Source organism: Balaenoptera ricei, chromosome 16, assembly GCF_028023285.1.
Source record: "Balaenoptera ricei isolate mBalRic1 chromosome 16, mBalRic1.hap2, whole genome shotgun sequence".
Lineage (NCBI taxonomy): Eukaryota > Metazoa > Chordata > Mammalia > Artiodactyla > Balaenopteridae > Balaenoptera > Balaenoptera ricei.
The window spans coordinates 47,507,802-47,529,451 of record NC_082654.1 but is presented as its reverse complement, the minus strand read 5'-3'; the positions used below and the strand labels follow the sequence as shown (position 1 = coordinate 47,529,451).

The 21,650-nt window shown below is 40.7% G+C and overlaps 1 protein-coding gene across 11 annotated transcripts in view; it reads left to right on the top strand.

The window, feature by feature from the left end:
• The window catches only part of LOC132351162 (WASH complex subunit 2-like), a 56,601-nt gene that overhangs the window by 25,529 nt on the left and 9,422 nt on the right, over positions 1-21,650 (top strand). For all 11 annotated transcript variants that reach the window (XM_059901108.1, XM_059901105.1, XM_059901104.1 and 8 more), the window contains exons 17-23: positions 117-203; positions 3,709-3,810; positions 5,366-5,497; positions 8,650-8,816; positions 13,897-13,999; positions 18,450-18,605; positions 20,312-20,494. In XM_059901108.1, coding sequence (XP_059757091.1) covers positions 117-203; positions 3,709-3,810; positions 5,366-5,497; positions 8,650-8,816; positions 13,897-13,999; positions 18,450-18,605; positions 20,312-20,494 — 930 coding nt within the window. The remainder of the gene's footprint in view (positions 1-116; positions 204-3,708; positions 3,811-5,365; positions 5,498-8,649; positions 8,817-13,896; positions 14,000-18,449; positions 18,606-20,311; positions 20,495-21,650) is intronic.

Here is a 21,650-nt window from a genome sequence, read left to right as displayed (position 1 = left end):
CTGGAACCTTATGCTAGCAGAGATTCAGGACATCTTTTGAATGAATGAGTGAATGAACCCTCATTTTCAGGTGTCTGGCTTGTTAACTCTCAATTTTTTTTTTTTTTCCAACAAAGGTTACCCTCCCTTCCGGCAAAAATCTCAAGCCCTTGTCAGAAACAAAAACTCACAAAGGTTTATTTTCAGATGAGGATGACTCTGAGGTAAGGAATTCATTCTTTTTCTTAGTTCTGGGAAATAGTTCATGGATATGACATTGGAAAGTATTTCTGATTCAGGGTGTTCTCAGTAGAGGTATAAGGCTTATTAAGTACTTTAGTTCTTTCTTTGAAAATAACGTTTTGAGAACACATGGTCTTTAGAAAGCAACATGTATACAATATTTTCACTGTTGGGTTTGAATCCAGTGAATCTCCTGGGAGGAAAATTCAGGATACTCATATTTTAGGCTATTAATTGATCCATAATGTAATGAGGTGCTTGTACAAGAACAGAAATCAACACACTGCTTCCTCTTTCAGTAGTCTCACTAAACAGTGGGCATAGACTGTTAACAGTTTGTGGGCTGGCACTGCTTTGCAGACAGCCTCAGTCCTCCAGGGCCCTGCCTAGAAGCACCTTTCCAGTGAAGCAGGGACAACTCTCAAAAGCGTTACTGCTTTTTCTGGCTTCCACAGGCCTTGATCCTTTTAGAGCTAACTTTAGGCCAGGCTTTTAAGGGATCAGAGACCTATCTGAGAATGTGTAATGGGCAGTAATCAATCCCCTTCACAGAGAAAGATGGGAGCATGGCAGAAATTTATATGTAATTTCAAGAAATTACGAACTCTGGGTTAAGCTCTTGTGGTTATTTTGCACTTATAGCCAGGATGAGCATACAACTCTTTGGAGGTAGAGTGATCACTGTTGATGGAAATAAAACCTTGAGGTTTATATTTCATTGGTGGCCAGTGTGCAGAAGATAGGAATTAAGCAAAGTCCAGTTAAGCCAAACTCCTGACACATAAGTAGAGCATGATGGGGCCTCACACTCTGGTCTTGTCCTACACTCCCTGCTTCTTCATCATCACGCACAGAGGCATTTTGAGATCTTTGGGCTGGCTTTTGCCCCTCTGGGAGTGCTCTTCCCAGAATCAGATAGCCCACTTCCTCACTTTTTTTCCAGTTCCCTGCGAGGTCTCCTGCAACAGCCCTTTGCACAATAGCAAGCCCGCCAGCACACATCACACTGTGCTCCTTAGCCCCTCTTCTGTTTTATTGTCCCCACAGTATGTATTGCCATGTGACACTTCATGTCTGCTTGTTCACTGTCTATGTCCCAGCTAGAGTAAGCTCCATGAGGGCAGGACGGTGTGTTTCCTGCTTGTGTCCTTAACACCTAGACTAGTGCTTGGTATTTGGTAAGCTGTCAGGGAGTTGTTGACTAAGTGAAAAAACCAAATGTGAGCAATTTCAGTGACTCTAAAGGTGTTCTGATTATTTATTACTATGAAACAAATCACTCCAAAACTTTGTGGCTTAAAACACCAATAAGTTTTATTACCTCTTGTGGTTGTAGAAGTTGACTGGGCTCAGCCAGGCATTTTTCACTTAGGGTCTCTCATGTGGTTCCAGTCTGAAGGTGGCCAGGCTGGGAGTCATCTCACTCATGTGTCTGGTGCCTGAGTGGGAAAGACTCGAACAGCTGGGGCTCTTGGGAGGTCCCTCTCTGTCTCTGTGTGGTCTCCCAGCATGGCAGCTTCAGGGAAGCTGGACTTCTTAGGGTGTTGCCTCAAGGCTTTAAAGTGAGATTCCCAAGAGAGCTGCACAGAGGCTGTACAGGTGTACCTGGGAGATACTGCGGGTTTGGTTCCAGACACCATAATAAAACGAATATCTCAGTAAAGTGAGTCACATGAATTTTTTGGTTTCCCAGTGCATATAAAAGTTACGTTTATACTATACTGTAGTCTGTTAAGTGTGCAATAGCATTATGTCTTAAAAAAAATACACGTACCTTAATTAAAAAATATTTTATTGCTAAAAAATGCTAACCATCATCTGAGCCTTCAGCAAGTCATAATCTTTGCCGATGGAGGGTTTGAAATATTGCAAGAATTACCAAAATTTGACAGAGAAACAAAGTGAGCAAATGCTGTAGGAAAAATGTTGTTGACAGACTTGCTTGAGACAGGGTTGCCACAAACTTTGAATATGTGGAAAATGCAATATCTGTGAAGCACAGTAAAGTGAAGCACCATAAAATGAGGTATGTCTGTACTGTTTTTTGTAACCTAGCCTCAGAAGTCAGCGTTGTCACTTCTGCCACATTCTGTTGGTTGAGGCAGTACAGAGGCCTGCCCAAGTTCAAGGGCAGGGGACACCAACTCCACTTCCTGATGGTAGGAGTGTAAATGAATTTACAGACAGGTTTAAATCCACTACCACAGGCTTTGTCCCATGTGTATCATCACAGATTGTTTTTATTGGATATTGTCGAGGTTTTTAGGCAAGGAGAAGTAAAACAATGCAGTCTAGGAAGAGCTTTGGACCCACAGGATTGATTATTTACTCCTCCCTTTATATCTCAAGTGTGGAGCTAAAGCTTACCTTGTGGAATCATTTTGGGGAGGTGTTTAAGGTAATGGAAAGCCTTTTTTTGTTCCTAACACCAAGGAAGATATTAGTCAAGGGTCCAAAACAATGATGTTGAAATTTGTTTTTGCTCTTTGTTTTGGTTTACTACTACTTTTTTTTTTTTTTTTTTTTTTTTAACACAGCCCTTTCTTTAAGTGAAATGTTGCCAATGCTTAAAATGCAGGAGAGGCATGGGAAGCCTGGGATTCCCCCTTTGTGGCCCCTTCTACCCAAACAGACCCATGGGGACTCCCTGGGGCCTAGGCAAAAACCACTGGGCTGAGTGGAGCTCTTCTCAGTTAATGAAGTCATTAGCTCTATATTTCAGTAGACATTGATTCCATGATACAAAAAAAATTATCCAGAGAGGTCTTAGAAACTATGTTCTTGTCCTATTTGCCTGTCTCTTGTGTATTGAAGTTTCTCATCCTGAGGGAATAGTTATCCTATTTCGTGTTTCTGATGCATGCAACTCAGTTCGCAGATCTTTCTTTGCATTATAAGCTGACATTTTATAACATTTTGGAAATTTCTTCAGAATCTACCAGATCTTTCTCTAATTTTGCAACATTTCCTAGCTGCCATTCAAGAACGCCGAACATTTTAAAGTAAAAATTGAACTTGTATTTATTTAAAAGAAATCATATCACACTCTTATTATAGGAAAGAGGATATAACTAAATAAAACAGAGTCGTAGATCCAGTAATTCGTTAATCTAGCCTCTATTTCCATTATTAAATCTGTTTAATCTCTCTGATCCTCTGGACAGAAAAAGGAAGTTATTTTTTTAAGCGTGGTAGGAAATTGATTGGAAAGATTTCCCCTGCCCTAATCATCCAGGTGAGAGTATCAAAACCTCTGGGTCCCAGTGAGGCCACGTGGAGTTACATGTGGGTCTCTTCCTTCTCACCTGCACACAGTGAGGATGGACTGATGCGTGTTCCTCGAGGACTGTGGCAGCGAGCTTCCCTCTCCGACAGGGAGACCTGGATGCGCGGCAGCCATCGTGTCATAAACTGCATTGTTTTATATCTGATACTTTCAAAACTGGTATATTTTATTAACCAGGAACTTTAATCTTGATCCAACAGGATTTGTTTTCTTCTCAGAGTGTGAGTAAGTCGAAAGATGCATCTCTCCTGCCTAGCAAACTCCCCACCTCGGTCTTGCTTTTCGATGATGAAGATGAAGAGGTAAACATTGTTACTGCAACACAAGATAATCAAGCTTTCCATTAGTAGAAAACCGTTGCTGATGTAGCTTTATAACCAGAGGCTCATACAGTAGAACAAGGTGATAGGGAAGCGGTCAGGCTTTCTGAGGCTTATATAACAAAAACATTTCAGTTTTTATTTCAGTGACTCCTTTCTTAAGTTCTCTTAACTGCACAATGGGCAGGGCCTTAGATTTCTTGACCCAGCTCTATGCAAGGCTTTGTAGGTTTCACTTTTTAAAATCTTCCTTTAAGAAATACTTTTTAGGGGGTGGAACCCAATGATCTACAAGAACGTCTTGGGTAAAGTGGGAGTGGAGGGGAGAAGGCAACTATGTCCTCGCCTTGCTTCTCTTTCCCACGCTGGATGAGAGCAAAGTGGGAGAAAGAAATGAGAGGGAAGACAAACCAAACCTTTGCTCTTATGCAGTATTGTGCGGTGGCTGAGCTCATGGGCTTTGGCATCAGAGCCTTGTGTTCATATCCTAGCTCCACCACATGCAAATCAGGGACCTTGGGCAAGTAACTTAACCTTTCTGAATCTCATCTGGCTTAATAGTATATAGGGTCGTTGTGACAGTTAAAACAGCTAATGCACAGCCATTGGCACAGTGCCTGGCACATAGTAAGTACATAGTAAATGTTAGCTCTGTCACTCATATCCCCAGTGAGTGCCAGTTCATTAGTCTCACGGCCTTTCCTACCTCCCCACACTTTCCTTAAAGACTCCCTTTATCCAGTCTTTACACTTCAGGACTGTTCACCTGCTGTAGTATGTTGTTAAGAGTGTTTTTCTGTCTAACTTGGGCTCGGGCCAAGTTCTGTGGTTTTGTTCCCTTTACCTAAATAACAGTACCTTAATAGGTACTTTGGGAATGCCGTTGAACCTATAAGAATCAGCTCTTACTAGGCCAGTGATTTTATTTAGTAAATTATTTCTTAAGTTTGTATTGTCCCTTTGAAATTAATCGGAAACACAAATCATTCCTTCTCTCTGTCCCAGGTTTGTGTCTTTCATAAATGTGAAAGAGTAGAGAAAGCTCCCTGTATCTTTCTCTTTATGCATTGGTCTGGTTTCTAATTCATAGAAAGAAAGATGCAGGCTGCTGGCTGCCGCAGGGGGCTGTACTGCTCTCAGGCCAATTGCAGGCTCTGGACCCTCCCTAATGAGCATAGCGGGCCCGCCCACAGGAGGACTGGGCGGGGCCAGGTTCCCTCCTATTTCTATGATTTTGTCCTCACATTACTCCCCTTCCTGCTTCCTCCCAGGTGTCCCGCCTTTGAATTTTATGGTATCTGTTTCCCTTCTGTGGATGAATATAGTTAGAGAAGATTGTAGGCTGTTGTTGTAGGATTTATACATAAGTGAGAAGTGGCATTTACTAGCATTGTGTGATTTTTTTCCCCCAAAAGGTGTTATATATATTCTTCACTTGACTGGAGACTTATTCTCTAATTTGACATGAGAGAATGTCTTCAGTTTTTTGTTTTATGTGTTCAAAGTTGTCATACTCTTCTGCCATTTGTTTTTCTAGGATAATCTTTTTGGGGCTACAGCTGCTAAGAAGCAGTCATCCTCTCTACTAACTCAGAGCCAAGAGAAAACAAAGCCCTCTGAGCTTTCCAAAAAGAAAGCATCTGCCTTATTGTTCAGCAGTGATGAGGAGGTAGGTTGAAAGTTATTTTCTAGAGAAGAGTAGGAGATGGTTTGATGGATTTAAGAGTTACAGCTGTCCTAAACCTTGTCTTTTTCTGCCTATTTAGATCTAGTGAAATTTGGTCACCAAAGACTATGTTCACAAGACTGTCTTTCTATTCTTGAAGAAAGATATTTATTGTAGTATATTAACTTAAAGATTAATCGTTTCAAAATGCTTAGGAATAAAATAAGTATCACCCTCAAATTATAATATATGCTAATTCAAATGAGTTAGGCCTTATTTTACTTTTTTTTTTAACATCATTATTGGAGTATAATTGCTTTACGATGGTGTGTTAGTTTCTACTGTACAACAAAGTGAATCAGCTGTATGTATACATATATCCCCTCCCTCTTGCGTCTCCCTCCTACCCTCCCACCCTTCTAGGTGGACACAAAGCACCGAGCTGATCTCCCTGTGCCATGTGGCTGCTTCCCACTAGCTATCTATTTTACATTTGGTAGTGTGTATATATCCATGCCACTCTCTCACTTCATCCCAGCTTACCCTTCCCCCTCCCCACGTCCTCAAGTCCATTCTCTACATCTGCGTCTTTATTCCTGTCCTGCCCCTAGGTTCTTCAGAACCAATATTTTTATTTATTTATTTATTTATTTTAGATTCCATGTATATGTGTTAGCATACGGTATTTGTTTTTCTCTTTCTGACTTACTTCACTCTGTATGACAGTCTCTAGGTCCATCCACCTCACAGCAAATAACTCAATTTCGTTCCTTTTTATGGCTGAGTAATATTCCATTGTATATATGTGCCACATCTTCTTTATCCATTCATCTGTCGATGGACACTTAGGTTGCTTCCATGTCCTGGCTATTGTAAATAGAGCTGCAATGAACATTGTGGTGCATGACTCTTTTTGAATTATGGTTTTCTCAGGGTGTATGCCCAGCAGTGAGATTGCTGGGTCATATGGTAGTTCTATTTTTATTTTTTTTAAGGAACCTCCATACTCTTCTCCATAGTGGCTATATCAATATACATTCCCATCAACAGTGCAAGAGGGTTCCCTTTTCTCCACACCCTCTCCAGCATTTATTATTTGTAGATTTTTTGATGATGGCCACTCTGACTGGTGTGAGGTGATACCTCATTGTAGTTTTGATTTGCATTTCTCTAATGATTAGTGATGTTGAGCATCCTTTCATGTGTTTGTTGGCAATCTGTATATCTTCTTTGGAGAAATGTCTATTTAGGTCTTCTGCCCATTTTTGGATTGGGTTGTTTGTTTTTTTAATATTGAGCTGCATGAGCTGCTTGTATATTTTGGAGATTAATCCTTTGTCAGTTGCTTTGTTTGCAAATATTTTCTCCCATTCTGAGGGTTGTCTTTTCGTCTTGTTTATGGTTTCCTTTGCTGTGCAAAAGCTTTTAAGTTTCATTAGGTCCCATTTGTTTATTTTTATTTTTATTTCCATTTCTCTAGAAGATGGGTCAAAAAGGATCTTGCTGTGATTTATGTCACAGAGTGTTCTGCCTATGTTTTCCTCTAAGAGTTTGATAGTGTCTGGCCTTACATTTAGGTCTTTAATCCATTTTGAGTTTATTTTTGTGTATGGTGTTAGGGAGTGTTCTAATTTCATTCTTTTACATATAGCTGTCCAGTTTTCCCAGCACTTTACTTTGTTAAATGATTGCTGTGTTTCGTTAATCGGTAGCTAGACAAGATAGGAGTGGTCTATGCTCGTTTAATTCCTTTTTTATAAGAGTCTTAACAATGTTTCCATTTGCTATCCGGATATATATTAGCAGAGCCAATTGAGAATACAGTTTAGCAGCTGTTCAGATTTAGCTGTACAGAAAAAGACTAAATATAATGATATTAAAAACTGTGAGTGTTAAAAATCTTCCTATTTTATAATACTCTATTTTAACATTGTAGGTAAGTTATGAGGGTATGATGTAGGCAGATAAATGATAGATGTGTTCATTTTTTTTAATTGAAAGCAACTTAAAATGACATAACATAATTTGCTTTTTCTACTCAAATCTGTGAATTTATAATGGATTTTCCTTTTTTTTTTCTTTCTAGCAGTCTTAGTGGGTTGTTCTCCCTATAGTAATGGCCAACCATCAGTTGAATTTTTTCTTCTGTAATATTACTGTGGTTCAGGGAAAATAAAAATATTAGCTAAAGCAGGGAGCAAAAGTACTTGCAGAGTAAAGATAACCAGGGTTCTAGAACAGTGACTTGGCTTTGACTGCCCAGTGGGATCACTTGGAGAACTTTAGAGAGTACTGATACCGGCTTCCACCACTGGAGGTTCTGAATTAATTGATTTGGGTTATGGCCTGTTACTGGAGGTTTCTAAGGCTCTTTTGGGGATTCTAGCATGTGCTCGCTGTTGAGCACCCCTGCTCTAGGGGAGCACTTCTCAAACTATAATGTGTGAAGAAATCACCTGGACATACTGTGACAAATGCAGGTTCTGATTCAGAAAGTGGGGTAGAAATTCTGTATAACAGAAGCTGCTGCTTGTGGAACCCACTTTGATTTACAAAGCTCTAGACTCCAGGACCACTTAGCAAGTGCTCAGGAGATCCTTGATTTGAAGGGGTGAGCATAGCCAGGTGGGGTTTCCTTAAATGCTTTCTAAAAGCCAGATTCAGAATTTTCTGGTAAAAGGGTCACTAGCAGCTTTCATTGTGTCTTGTTTACATTACATGAGCTTTTTATACATTTTTTTTCCCACCTTGCTTCGGGATTTTTAAATTTTTAAATTCAAATATCATTTTCCTCCAAAGTTGAGAGTTCTTGACTTTCTTTTTTTTTAAACATTCCTGTATCTTCTCATTCCCCTGTATAACTAATTTTGATCTCTAAAGTAGAGAAGTTCCCTTGTCCTAACACAGAACAGGACCATAGAGAGAGAAACACTGTGGCAGGTAGTGATGGAGGAAAACACCATAAGGTCTGTGAGGTCAAAGAACCCAGCTGTCTAGATTTGAGTTCAATGAAAAGCCTTGGACATAAGCTTTCCTCGAAAGTGATACACTTAGTTTAAATACAAGTTAGTTTAACAAATGTGAATTTTATTTTACTCCTCACGTTTCTTAATCTAAATGGCCAGAGGATTTTAACATATATTTTATCTTTTAAGGACCAGTGGAATATTACTGACTCACAGACCAACTCAGCATCTGACAAGTCTAAAGGAGAACTTGGGGACCCTGGGACCACCCAAGACCAGGAGATTAAGGCCGTGAAAAAGACCGGCCTCTTTCAGGAGGACAATGAGGATGATCTGTTTGCTATTGCTAAGGACAGGTGAGACAATCATTGTAAGAAGTCATTTCATCAGTGTCCGTGGTAATAGGTGAAGGTATTTGATGTGCAGGATGTCAGCTGCTGGGGGTGACATGCCGATCATTCGTCACCTGGTAATCATATAAACGAGAATGTCTTTGATTTTCACTTGCAAGTTATTCTCCCCTGGTACTGGGAAATGTTTTTCTTCATGGATCCTTACCTAATTTCTTCTACTTATCTTTTTTTTTTTTTTTTTTAACCTTAAAATACTATTTTTCTTAGTTTGTTAGGGGTTTAAGTACAGTTTGTTGTCTTTTTTGTTTTTTCCCTGGGATACCCTAAAGAATGTAAAGTTTTGCCCAAGTTTCTTTTTTTTTTTTTTTATTTATTGATTGATTGATTGCTATGTTGGATCTTTGTTTCTGCACGAGGGCTTTCTCTAGTTGCGGCAAGCGGGGGCCACTCTTCATTGCGGTGCGCAGGTCTGTCACTATCGCGGCCCCTCTTGTTGCGGAGCACAGGCTCCAGACGCGCAGGCTCAGTAGTTGTGGCTCACGGGCCTAGTTGCTCTGAGGCATGTGGGATCTTCCCAGACCAGGGCTCGAACCCGTGTCCGCTGCATTAGCAGGCAGATTCTCAACCACTGCGCCATCAGGGAAGCCCCTTGTCCAAGTTTCTTAAGTTTGTCATTTGGATAGAAATCTGCTCAGCGTTGAGAAACATCCTGTTTAGTAAGATGGTTCTCTGCAGAGCTGTGCTGTATCACACCAGTTGCTGGTAACCCCTAGCTGGTCTTACGTGCTCCTGCACGTTAGTGCTTGGACTAAAGGGTGGCAGGTTATGTAGAGCAGTGGTCCCCAACCTTTTTGGCACCAGGGACTGGTTTTGTGGAAGACAGTTTTTCCATGGACCGGGTTGGGGCGGCATGGTTCAGACAATAATGCGAGTGATGGGGAGCAGCAGATGTAGCTTTGCCCACTCGCCTGCCGCTCACCTCCTGCTGTGTGGCCTGGTTCCTGACAGGCCCAGGACTGGTACCAGTCTGCGGCCCGGGGGTGGGGACCCGATGTAGAGTGAGCGTGGGCTGTGGTTGGTATTGTAATATGCTGCAGATTAGCTGTGAATTCAGAATAACTCCCTTGAAAATATATGTATTTTTTTCTTTTTCTCTTGAGATCCTTAAATGATTACTTTCAAATTTAAATGAATGGTAGTAACATAAAGAGGCAATTGATTGGACATGTAAATGCTATGCATTGGTGTGGTTAAGCTTTAATACTGAATTGGTAGATTCAAAAATGTCTCATATTTCTGTCTCTGAATACTGTGATCTCTTCAAAGGTCACCATTTCTACTTTGGGCTCCATGACTTCACCCCGGGTGTATCTTGGGCCTCTGGTTAAGAATGTAAGCTCTGGAATCCCAATACCTGATACTAAATTCTGGCCCTGCCAGTTGCTCTCTGAATAGCCTTGGACAAGTTACCTAACCTCTCTGAGCCTGAGTTTTCTCATCTGTTAAGCAAAAATGATAATAGTGCTTCTTTCATAGGATCATTGAGAGGATTAAATGAAATCCAAATATGAAATGCTTAGCACAATAGGTGGTACTTTGTAAGCACGCAAATGTAATTTACTGTCATGAGTGTAGGGGAAATAACATTTCATTCCTTTATTTTTGTTGCTCTCTCTCTCTCCTGGGACTCTCTCCTTCCTTTCTTCCCTGGCCAGCTTCTTCTTCTTTTTTTTTTAAATGTTGTGCATTTTATTTATTTATTTATTTATTATTATTATTATTTTTGGCTGCGTTGGGTCTTCGTTGCTGCACCCGGGCTTTCTCTAGCTTCAGTGAGCGGGGGCTACTCTTTGTTGCGGTGTGCGGGCTTCTCATTGCAGTGGCTTCTCTTGTGTCGGAGCACGGGCTCTAGGTGTGTGGGCTTCAGTAGTTGTGGCGCACGGGCTCAGTAGTTGTGGCTCACGGGCTTTAGAGCACAGGCTCAGTAGTTGTGGCACGTGGGGCTTAGTTGCTCCGCAGCATGTGGGATCTTCCCGGACCAGGGCTCGAACCCGTGTCCCCTGCATTGACAGGTGGATTCCTAACCACTGCATCACCAGGGAAGCCCCTGGCCAGCTTCTTTTAAGACTCAGTTTAAGCCCTCTCTTTTGAGAAGCCTTCCTTAACCCAAACAGCTGAGAAAGATAAGAAATAGGGTTAGAGTCTAAAGCAAAAATGGCTCCATCTTTAACCCCCGGCGCCCAGCTCTGTTTCACTTGAACATTTTCTACACTGTATAGAAGTTACCTGTTTACGTGTGCAGCCCCTCCCTTTGCCCCCACCACACACATATGGTCACAGGTCTAGAGATCAGGAAACATGTTTCATGTGTAGGTCCCAGTACCAATTACACACAATATCTAGCTTTCAGCAATGCTGGCTTTCATCAGATTCTCAAAAAAATCTTTTACAGACAACAACAAGTGCAGGAGAGGATGTGGAGGAATTGGAGCCCTCACACATTGCTGGTGGGAATGTAAAATGGTGCAGCCACTTGGCAACACAGCCTAGTAGTTCCATGAAAAGTTAAACATGGAGTTGCTACATGACTCAATTTCAGTTTTTAGGAATATGCGTAAGAGAAATGTCCACCCAAAAACTTGCATGTGAATGTTTATCATAGCGTTATTCATAATAGCCAAAAAGCGGAAAGAACTCAAAAGTTCATCCACTGTAGAACGGATAAACAAAATGTGTTATATCCACACAATGGACTCTTATTCAGCAATTAGAAGGAATAAAGTACTGATACATGCTTCAATACAAATGAACCCTGAAAATATTGTGGTAATTGAGAGAAGCCAGTCACGGAAGACCACATGTATGATTCTATTTGTGTGTAATGTCCAGATAAATCCATAGAGACAGAAAGTAGATGAGTGTTTGTCTGGGGCTGAGGGGAAATGAGAATTGGCAGTGACTGTGAACAGGTATGGGCTTTCACTTTAGGTTGATGGAAATATTGTGAACTTAGATTATGGTGATAGTTGCACAACTCTGTGAATATACTAACAGTCACTGAATTGTACACTACTAAAGGGTAAATCTTACGGTATGTAAATTGTAACCCAAACCAATTCTAAAAAAAGAAACAAGCTTTGTGACCCTAACAAAGTTGCGAAATACTGCCTTGTAAGCAGGGCACTCAAACATCCTTGCTTGCCTGGAGAGGCCTGCTTTGTGCCTGTCATTTCAGCCTGGTGATTAATAATTTTCCCTTTCACTCTCAAAAGTGTCCTGGTGTAGGCCATAAACTCTAGAGTCATCTTAATGTGTTTTGACATCTGTCCCTTTTAATAAATCAAAATACTTATTACCCCATTATTTATAATGAGAAATACTCCAGTTCACTGAGCTGCATATTTTTCTTCTGAGGACAGATCTCCACGGGATGTCCACATTTAACCAGCTGGTGCCGAGGGTGTGGAATGAGATCCAAGGTTAAGGACTCACTGTCGTTATCTATTGTAACTATGTCCAGAAAGCTAACTAGCTTTTCTCTAGCTTAGAACTTCAGAATCTGGCATCAGATTATTTTCTGTGGGTAGCTTGGTTTTGGTTTTGATTTTTAGAAATTGTTCAGAAAATCATGCATAAGATTTTTCTTCTGCTGTAGCAGCTTAATAAGATTTTTGCTTTTTAGGCATCTGATGTAGTTATTTTTGTAATATTTTGTGATCATCACTTAGTAGTCATATATTTTGGTTATAATTTGTGTACAATTTTATCAGTGTATATCCTTAAAGGCATATTAGATTTTACCTGACTGTGTATGGCTCTTTGTTTTTATAATTTCTTCAGGGTGTAGACCTAATTTTTTACTGTCCTTTAGTGTAAGTGTCCAGTGTAAGTATACTCAACTATTTGGTTAGTTGTGTTCCCTAGTCAGTGATCCTTAGGCAATTTTACGATGTAGGCAGACATCCAATGTTAAACTAATGAATAACCTTATATTATGCTTTGTTAATAATTAAACTTAGAGAAAAGATTATGATACATATACTTATGGGTATATATGCTAATTATTTTTAGTGTAAGTAGATGGATACTGAAATGACTAGTATTATTTTTATCTAGCTAACATTGAATTTGGAGTTTTCATTACTTTGGTAATTCTCTAGTGTGCTGCTAGTTGGGTGGTTCCTTATCACATAGTATAGAAACTAGAACATGACCCTTCCGTAATTAGAACACTTTCTATTTGGGACTGCCCACGTCCAGTGCTAGGCCTCCCTGTGTTTCTTTACTTTTATGATTCTGTTCCTTAAAAGGTCCTGATCAATATTTATTTTGGCAGACATTTATTGACTGCCCCTGGGGGCTGGTGTGGAAGCCTAGGTGAGGAGGTAGGTGAAGACAGGTGAGAGGAAGGTGGTGAGGAGAGCTGTGGCTGGATTTCAGCTGTGGTTGCCCAACATGGAGTAGAGATGGGTGAATATTGCTGTGGTGAACAGTGAAGATGAGCTTTCCCAGCTTCTTAGAGACTTTGTGTAAAGGGGATAGAATGGGATGGGTTTAGGGTTTGAAGGGAAGGCACAGAAGCCCACAGAGGCACTTGGAAAGACATGGTTAAGTGGCTGAGGTGGCACCAGGCCATAGGTCACAGCCTGAACCAGGTTCTGGCCCTGCGATCTCTTGACAGCCGCCTTCCTGACCACTCTGGAAATAGGCACTGGTGCTCCCTGGTTCTTCCTCTGCCATAGGAAATGGTGAGAGAGAATGCTACGTTTGTGAATGCTAAGCGTGTTGTGTGCGTTGGCAAAGCCAACATCTAGTGCACCTACCTTGAGCCAAAAGTAACTGACAAAGGGACAAGATGAGGAGGGCCCCGGGCTTTTACACAAGAATGCCAGAGAGCGGGTGATGACTTGCTAGACACAAATTGCACCTACTTCAAAGGTTTTTCTTGCTGCAACTATGTAAGGTCAATGGATGACTCGGGCGTTTTGGTGGTAGGTGGGTTCCTGTCGGTGTGGCCTAGAAAGAATATTGTATTTTGTAAATCACATTTGCCTTTAATTTGACTCTTTATTTGTTTGTATAGCCAAAAGAAGACCCAGAGAGCATCTCTCCTGTTTGAAGACGATGGTGACAGTGGAAGCTCTCTGTTTGGCTCTCCTCCCGCATCTGCTCCTCCTGCAACAACGGTATTCTTAACCTCTTAGGCCCAGGAAGTAACCCTGAGGTGATGTTATGTGAATACTGATGCCTCCCTCAATCAGGTCCTAAAACCTGACCTTGGAGACTGAGTCTTATGGAAAAACTCGTTTGCCTGGTTTTAGATAGACATCTTCTGGTTAGTGGTATTTTACAGATGAAGCACACGTGCAAAGCTTGGAGTGGATTCCATATCACGCAGCCCCTTCAGTGTCAGTTGCAGGCGTTTGAGTCTCAGGGGAGAGCAGGGGACAGTGCTGTTGCACTCCTTCTGGAGGAACTGCCGGGCTTAACCCCGGTGGCATGGAATTCTGCTAACATTAGACCAGGCCAGTTAATGTACAGGTTATTCCTTACAGGAGCAAGTTTCCAGTACTAACGCTTTGGTCCTGGTTTATATTAATAGTGAATCAGTAAAAAGGAAGGAAGTTCTGACACAGGCTACGACATGGATGAAGCCTGAGGACATAATGCTGAGTGAAATAAGCCAGCAACAAAAAGGCAAATACTGTATGATTCTACTTACACGAGGTACCTAGGGTAGTCAAATTCATAGAAACAGTAGAACTGTGATCACCAGGGGCTGAGGGGGGTGCTGGGGGATGGAGAGTTGTTTAATGGGTACAGAGTTTCAGTTTTGCAAGATGAAAAAATTCTGGAGATTGGTTGTACAGTAACATGGATATACTTAACTACTACTGAACTCTATACTTAGAAATGGTTAAGATGGTAAATGTTGTGTTTTTTATGACAAAGTTTTTTTAAAAAATTAAAAGTATGTGATGAGAAAAAAAAAGTCCATCAGTGCCTATCTAGTCTAAATAGTCTTCCAGCGATTACATCTAAATGGCATCACTAACCATGATCGCCTAAGCTAAAAGATTTAGCAAGTCTTCATGTTTTTTATATCAAAAGGAGTATTAAGAAATGAAAGGAAGGTGGCATTATGATAATATTTGTTCTGGGAACCTAGGGATACTGGAATCCTGTCTTTGGCCTGTCATTCATCCCTCCCCAACACATTCCCTATGTGGGTATATGTAAGTGTGTGCACACAGAACAAAGTGAGGCCAAGCAGCATTTTATTGCCAACTGGCAATTGCCAACAGCCCCAAAGGAAAATTTAGAACTTCTCAGGCTACACCCCATGGAGACCTCCTTGGGGGGTCTCCAGCACCTGAGCTGGGTTAGCCTCAAAGGCCAAGAATCAAGCAAAGTCACAGCCTGCTGTTGAGGGCCTTCAACCCCAACTTCAGACCACTCTAATTGGCATGTGTTAGAGACAGAAAGACATGTAAGACAGGGAAGGAGGGATGTACCCCCAGGGATTCCCCCCATGTGGGAGCAGCCACAGAATCTAAAAAGGCAGCTCCTCCACCCTTGCTTGATGAGGAAGACTCTCCCCTTCCCACTGTGGTCATGGGTGACCATGTGCAGTCCCCGATGCCTGCACATCCCGAGGGCCATTGTACCCTAAGGGGCACAGTGAAGGAGGGAAATGGCAGTAAAGGAGCCTAGAACTTACTCTTTTCTAGAGACCAGTACCTGGCTCTTCTTCCATATCTCCTAAATATTTTTTGTTTAAAGTTTATTTTAAATTATACAGTAATACGTGGATGCCTTCTTAAAAAAGGGTTAAAACATGCGTAGAGGGAGTTCCTTGGCAGTCCAGTGGTTAGGACTTGGTGATTTCATTGCCATGACCCCGGGTTCAATCCCTGGTCAGGGAACTAAGATCCTGCAAATTGCACAGTGTGGCCCCCCATGCCCCAAAAAAGAAAGAAAGCAAAAAAAGGTAGTCAAGGTAAAAAACAAATTCAAACAAATGAAAAAACGTGTAGAGAATACAAAGTCCCCATTCCATACTCCTGCCTAGTGTAATCATTGGTAACAGTGTGTTGTCAGTGCTTTCATGCCTGTTTCTAGGCATTCTTGTCTTTTTTAATTTAAATGAGATCATGTTTTACAGTTTTATGCATCTTTTTTTTTTTTTAAATTCTGCAGCATGTTTTTCATTTCCATAAACTCCATCTTGTTTTTGTTCTTGTTTTTGATCACTATATAGTATTCCACTGAATAACTACACCAGGACATGTGTGAATATTTCTTCTTTGATGGGGTAGTCCTCACTGCTTCCTGCTAGTTTGTTAGGAATGATTCTTCCCGTCCCTACAGCCTTGTCATCTTTAGCCTTGACTATTGAGATAGTTTCTTAACTGGCCTGTGAATGCTCCTTCTCTTCATCTCTCCTTGCTGCTACCCAAAGACCACCCGGTCCTGTCATCCCTTTGTCAAGCTGAGCCTGTAGCTGAACCTACCACGCCACCTGTAATTTCATTCAAAGTAGACTCAGCTTTTCCACCTTCACTCGCCATGCACTCTTGGTGACTCATCCTGTCCCAAAGTATTCCAGAGGAAGTTGTTGTCTCTTTTTTCTGGAAACATTCTTCATATTTTCAGACCCAGTAAAGGTGTTAGCTTGTCCTATTCCCAGGCCAGGCCCATGCCAGTTACTGATTTAGGGACTCTTTCCTCACCACAGTCCCATTAAGTGCACAGCTTGTAGTAAAAGCTTGCAGCACTGCCGCTGCTTCTGAGTGCTCATAAGCTTTTCTTTGAATTACCTGTACTTGCATCTCCCTAAAGTGGCTTCATGGTTAAGAGAGTCAGAAGATCTGAGTGGCTTTTCTTTGTAAATTATAAATAATAACTTCTACCCTGGATAAATGAGCAGTAATCTAATGAATTTTGAAGGTTCTGGAAATGTAAAACTTCTTTGAAACTGTAGTAATTATGATTGTTAAATAAGACAAAAGGTCAAAGATATGCATCTTAAGTAGCAGAACAACCTGCAAACCTGAGTTTTACCGTTTGTGAAATTTGATCGCCTTTAGGCAGCATATAAAATATATTTTTTGTTTAGAGATCCTAGAATATTTTAAAGTAAGTTAAGTGCAACTCAACTGTAAACCTATCAAGAAAATTAATTTCAGAATGAAGATGAAGAGTCAGCTTATCTTCAGGAAGATTTAAAATCAGTAGTCTGGGTGGCATTTTCCTTGGTTTAAGGACCATAGTTATATGAAGGGAGAATTTGGTCCACCGTACATAAGTCTCGTTTTTTACCTTGGTCCACTTGCATCGACATTACATATAGTTTTCAGTGAGTCCAGCACATCCCACAAAAATTTTTTCCTTTGATCACTTTGGTTTCGCTTTATTTCTTCTGAAACTCTTTTGTGGGTTTCCAGTCCTTTATTTCAAGTTCTAATGATGATGCACTTTAAGGACCGCTTTCTAACAATAACTAAAAATTTGCTTACCTTATTCTTCTTATTTATTCATAGTTTTTTCTATCATAGTCAGTCATGTTCTTCTTTATTAGTTTCCCAAACTTGTCTACCTAACTCGATTTAGATACTGCTTCAAAGCTTACTTCCTCATATCATCTAGTCTAGTTAGTAGGATAGAGTTACTGCTTTTCACGCAAGCATTTTTGATAAGTCACTTGCCTCAAGGATGCCAATAACTCTGGGCAAGTCACGTGACCTCAGGTTCCTAATCTCTGAAATCCTTGCCTCCCAGGTAAGGAACAGATGAGAGATGGGGCAAAGTGCTCACAAACTTGTGCTGAGCACCTGCTTCATATAAAACACCGTGACTGGCTGTGGAAGTATACTGCATGATCCTTTCAAATGAGTGGACAAAGAAATGTACGATAGCTATTAATGTAAATTAGGAGGGAAGTATAGTAAGGGCTGGGTATAGACATAAATATTCTTATCAGCGAAGCACCTGATACTTACAGAAGAGAACAGGAAAACCTTCGTGGGTGACATCTGAGCTGGGCCTTGCTTGAAAGATGAGGAGGATTTGTTTCTCCAAACAGTGCAGATCAAGCATGGAAGTGTGGAAGTTTACAATAGGTTTAAGGAAAAGTGAGGATTGATGAGGTGCAGATGGATGAGGGTCATAAAGAGGGGCCAGTTGATTGTCATGTTTAGCATTTGCTTAATGCACACAGCGCAGGTTTGGGGTGGGAGATGAAGTAATGTGGTGGGTGTTTTATTTTAGCAAGACAGCTCTGGATGATGTCATACAGCTGAAAGGTAAGGGGAGGGAGGCAGAGAGGTGAGACTAATGATTGGGTGGCAGAGGTTAGGATCTAAGCCATGGCGCACACAAGGAGTTAACAGATGCAGGGAGACAGGTGCAGACCTTGTGGGGGCAGAAACCGTCTGCAAGTCTGAGGCAGTGGTGGTATTGCTTCTCCCTGTCTGTGCCCCCTTCACTGTCCTGTCCTGTCTCTCCCGACCCCAAAGTTTAGCTAATGCCTTAAAGAGGACTGTGCTTCTGGCTTGTTCTATACATTGCCATGCTCGTCAGGCACACGTTTTGTTTGTTTGTTTTTGAGGATGTCATTTATTCTTCTTCTGATAGAAAAAAGAGACTGTCCCTGACGTACCACCTCTGCTGTTCAGTGATGAAGAAGAGAAGGAGGCACGGTTGGGAGTGAAACCGGTGGCTAAGAAGGCTGAGAGCGCCAAGGAGTCGTCAGAATTTGGGAGAGCTAGCGTGGCTGAGGAGTCAGGAAAGGTGGACTTTTTTTTTTCTTGTATAATCTGCTATTTTTGTCTCTCACGTGTTCTTGTAAAACCCACACATGCACACACATACCCTTACATTTTTCTACCACAGGAAACAAATGGCTCGTTTGTTGAAAATTTTGAAAACACTGAAAAGTATGAAGAAGAAATCTGTGATCCTGCCATTCAGGGAGACCTTCAACATTGCTCTTGCCTCTCTGTCTCTTTTCTAGGCATATGTGCGCACACAATGATGTGCATTTTTCCCGTTTTACATTATTATGGTCATTGTGTCAAGTGTCCATTTTGCCTTTCTCTGTCTCATCTCATTTTTCCTTTCGGTTTTCTCTCTGCACGTCTGTTCTTTCTGACCGGCTCTCTTCTCCGTAGTCTGTTTCCCCTTGCTCTCTTCTAATCCCACCTGTACTTAAATTACAATGACAGCTTTAAGAAGATTTTAGTTTACCAATCTTTTACATTTAGTTGATGTTGGCTGTGAATTACAGAGTGAAGTGAAATTTGGCTTTCTTCTAAAGCATTAGCTTTCTTCTCCTGGGCGGGCTGTCCTCTCCTGGAGGAGGCCTGTGGATAAGGCTGCTGGCTGCATCTGGGAATCAGCAATTCTTTCAGTCTCTGTCTACTTTTTCTTTTTTTCTAACTTTTCTCGTACTCTCGTACTTGTGTGTGTTCAGCTATCTAGGTTTACTCTCTCTTCTAGGGCCTATGTGAAGAATGTTGCATATACTTTTCCTGTCGAGGCTTCTTGGGGCTACAGTGATGCAAACATTTTACCTATACCTGAATCACTGTGTGACATTCTCTTCCTGTCGACGTGGACCTTTTCTATGTTGCTGTAGCCCATTTTCCCCTTGAACTCTAGCTGCTTGTTGTACTGCTGTCTCCCTTGCTTGAGGATAAGCTTTTTGAGGATTGGGGCCATGTTCGTTTTGCTCTCCATTGCATCTGTGGTGCCTAGCTTATTACCTCGCACATAGTAGGCACTTTCAAAATTACATATTTTCTTTAAAGAAGTATATATTTCCTTTATAGCTTAACCACTTTGAAATTAGGATGCACCTCACAATCGATGGCATGTTTAATTGGGAGTTGTTTTTTTTTTTTCTTGGTAGTTCATACAGGAACAGTGATTCTTACAGTCAATGGTATCTTGCCTGAAAGGTGGTGCTTGTTGAATGAATAAACGCTGCATTTTATGATTATTTCAGAGATTCTTCTAATTGCATAATACAGTATAAACCTTCTACAAGTTGTGTCCAATTCTGTCAATTAGGCCTCTCCCTTGGAGTTATGTGTTAGTTAAATACTAGGAAATATATGATCTGTTTCCAGTGATTGGCATTTGTGTCATACCTGTGACTTCGAAGTTATTTATAGCTCATGAGCAACCTATGTGGCTCAGGGTGATAACTGATATATATGTATCTTGGTTGGAAGGAGTTATAAATATAGGCTTTAAACTGATGGGAAAAAATCATCTTTGATTATGAATTATCTGTACTAGACTCTCCATTGGAGTGGCCGATCAAGAATTGGCCTGAGTGTTTTGTTACCTGGGAGTAGGTGTGATTAGCTGTCATGCCTTGAAACATGCAGGTGTGACAGTTACTGAATTAATGAGGAGCTTGGGAGGCCCCACAATAGAATTTTTGTTTCCAGGTGTTACTCATTTTTTTTCCTTACTATTTCCATTTTCAGGAAGGATCTCTGAATGTATCTACTCAGGAAGCAGCCAAGCATTCTGATTTGTTTTCTGCATCATCCCCATTGGACAGAGGAACTAAAACTAGAACCAAAACTGTTCTTAGCTTATTTGATGAGGAAGAGGATAAAACAGAAGATCAAAACAGCTTCCAAGCTCTGAAGAAAGAAGTAGGAAAGGTAAGCAAAAAGCTGTAAAGTTTCAAATCTTTAGAAGGATAAAAGAATCTCATTTCACAGTGTCAGTCCTGTGATGTGAGTTGCTGAAGAATGGAGGGTTCCAGCTTCTTCACATTCTTACCATCACTTGTTGACTTTTTTGATAATGGCCAAGTGTCGGTGAGGATGTAGAGAAACTGGAGCCCTCATTCACTGCTATTAGAAATGTAAAATGGTGCTGCCACTTCAGAAATCAATTTGGTGCTTCCTCAGATTCTTAAATTAAGAGTTACCACATGACCTAGCAATTCCACTCCTAGGTATATAACCAAGAGAAATTAAAACATAAGTTCACACAAAAACTTGAATGTAATGTTCCCAACAGGTATTATTTATAATAGCCAAAAGATGGAAATAACTCAAATGTCTATCAGCTGATGAATGGATAAACACAATGTGTTTTAGCCATACAATGGAATATTATTTGGCAATAAAAAGATGAATTACTGATACATGGTACAACATAGATGAACCTTGAAAACATGCTGAATGAAAGAAGCTAGTGACAAACACATTATGTATGAATTCATTTATTTGAAATGTCTTGAATAGGCAAATCCATAGAGATAGAAAGTAGATCAGTGGTTGCCTGGGTCTGGGGAAAGGGGTGGACAGGAATGGAGAGTGACTGCCAGTAGGTTTGGAGGTTCTTTATGGGATGATGAGAATGTTCTAAATTTAGATTGTGGTGGTATTTGCACAGCTCTGTGTGTATATTATAAACCATTGAATTACACACTTTAAATAGGTGAATTTTATCTCAATAGAAGTATTACAAAAAGAGAAAACAGGCGATGGGCCATAGATTGCCAATAATTTTTTGTAAATCAAACTGAGGATATAGTCCATGTTGATATTTACAACAAATGTTTTATGAATTTTCTTATTATACCAGTAGGATAGCCCCGTTTATAAAGGAGAGCTACACACAGTGAATATGAATAATTTGCTGTATTTTCTTCCAGTCTCTTACTGTGTTTGATTTTGTATATATGATTTTCACGGCTGTAAAACTTTGAACCTTAGTTGCTAGGTTACACTAATTTTTATGTGTAATCAATAATAATTATTAGTTAATTTTTAATGTCACACATTTTGTCAGAAGTGAGTTTTTTGT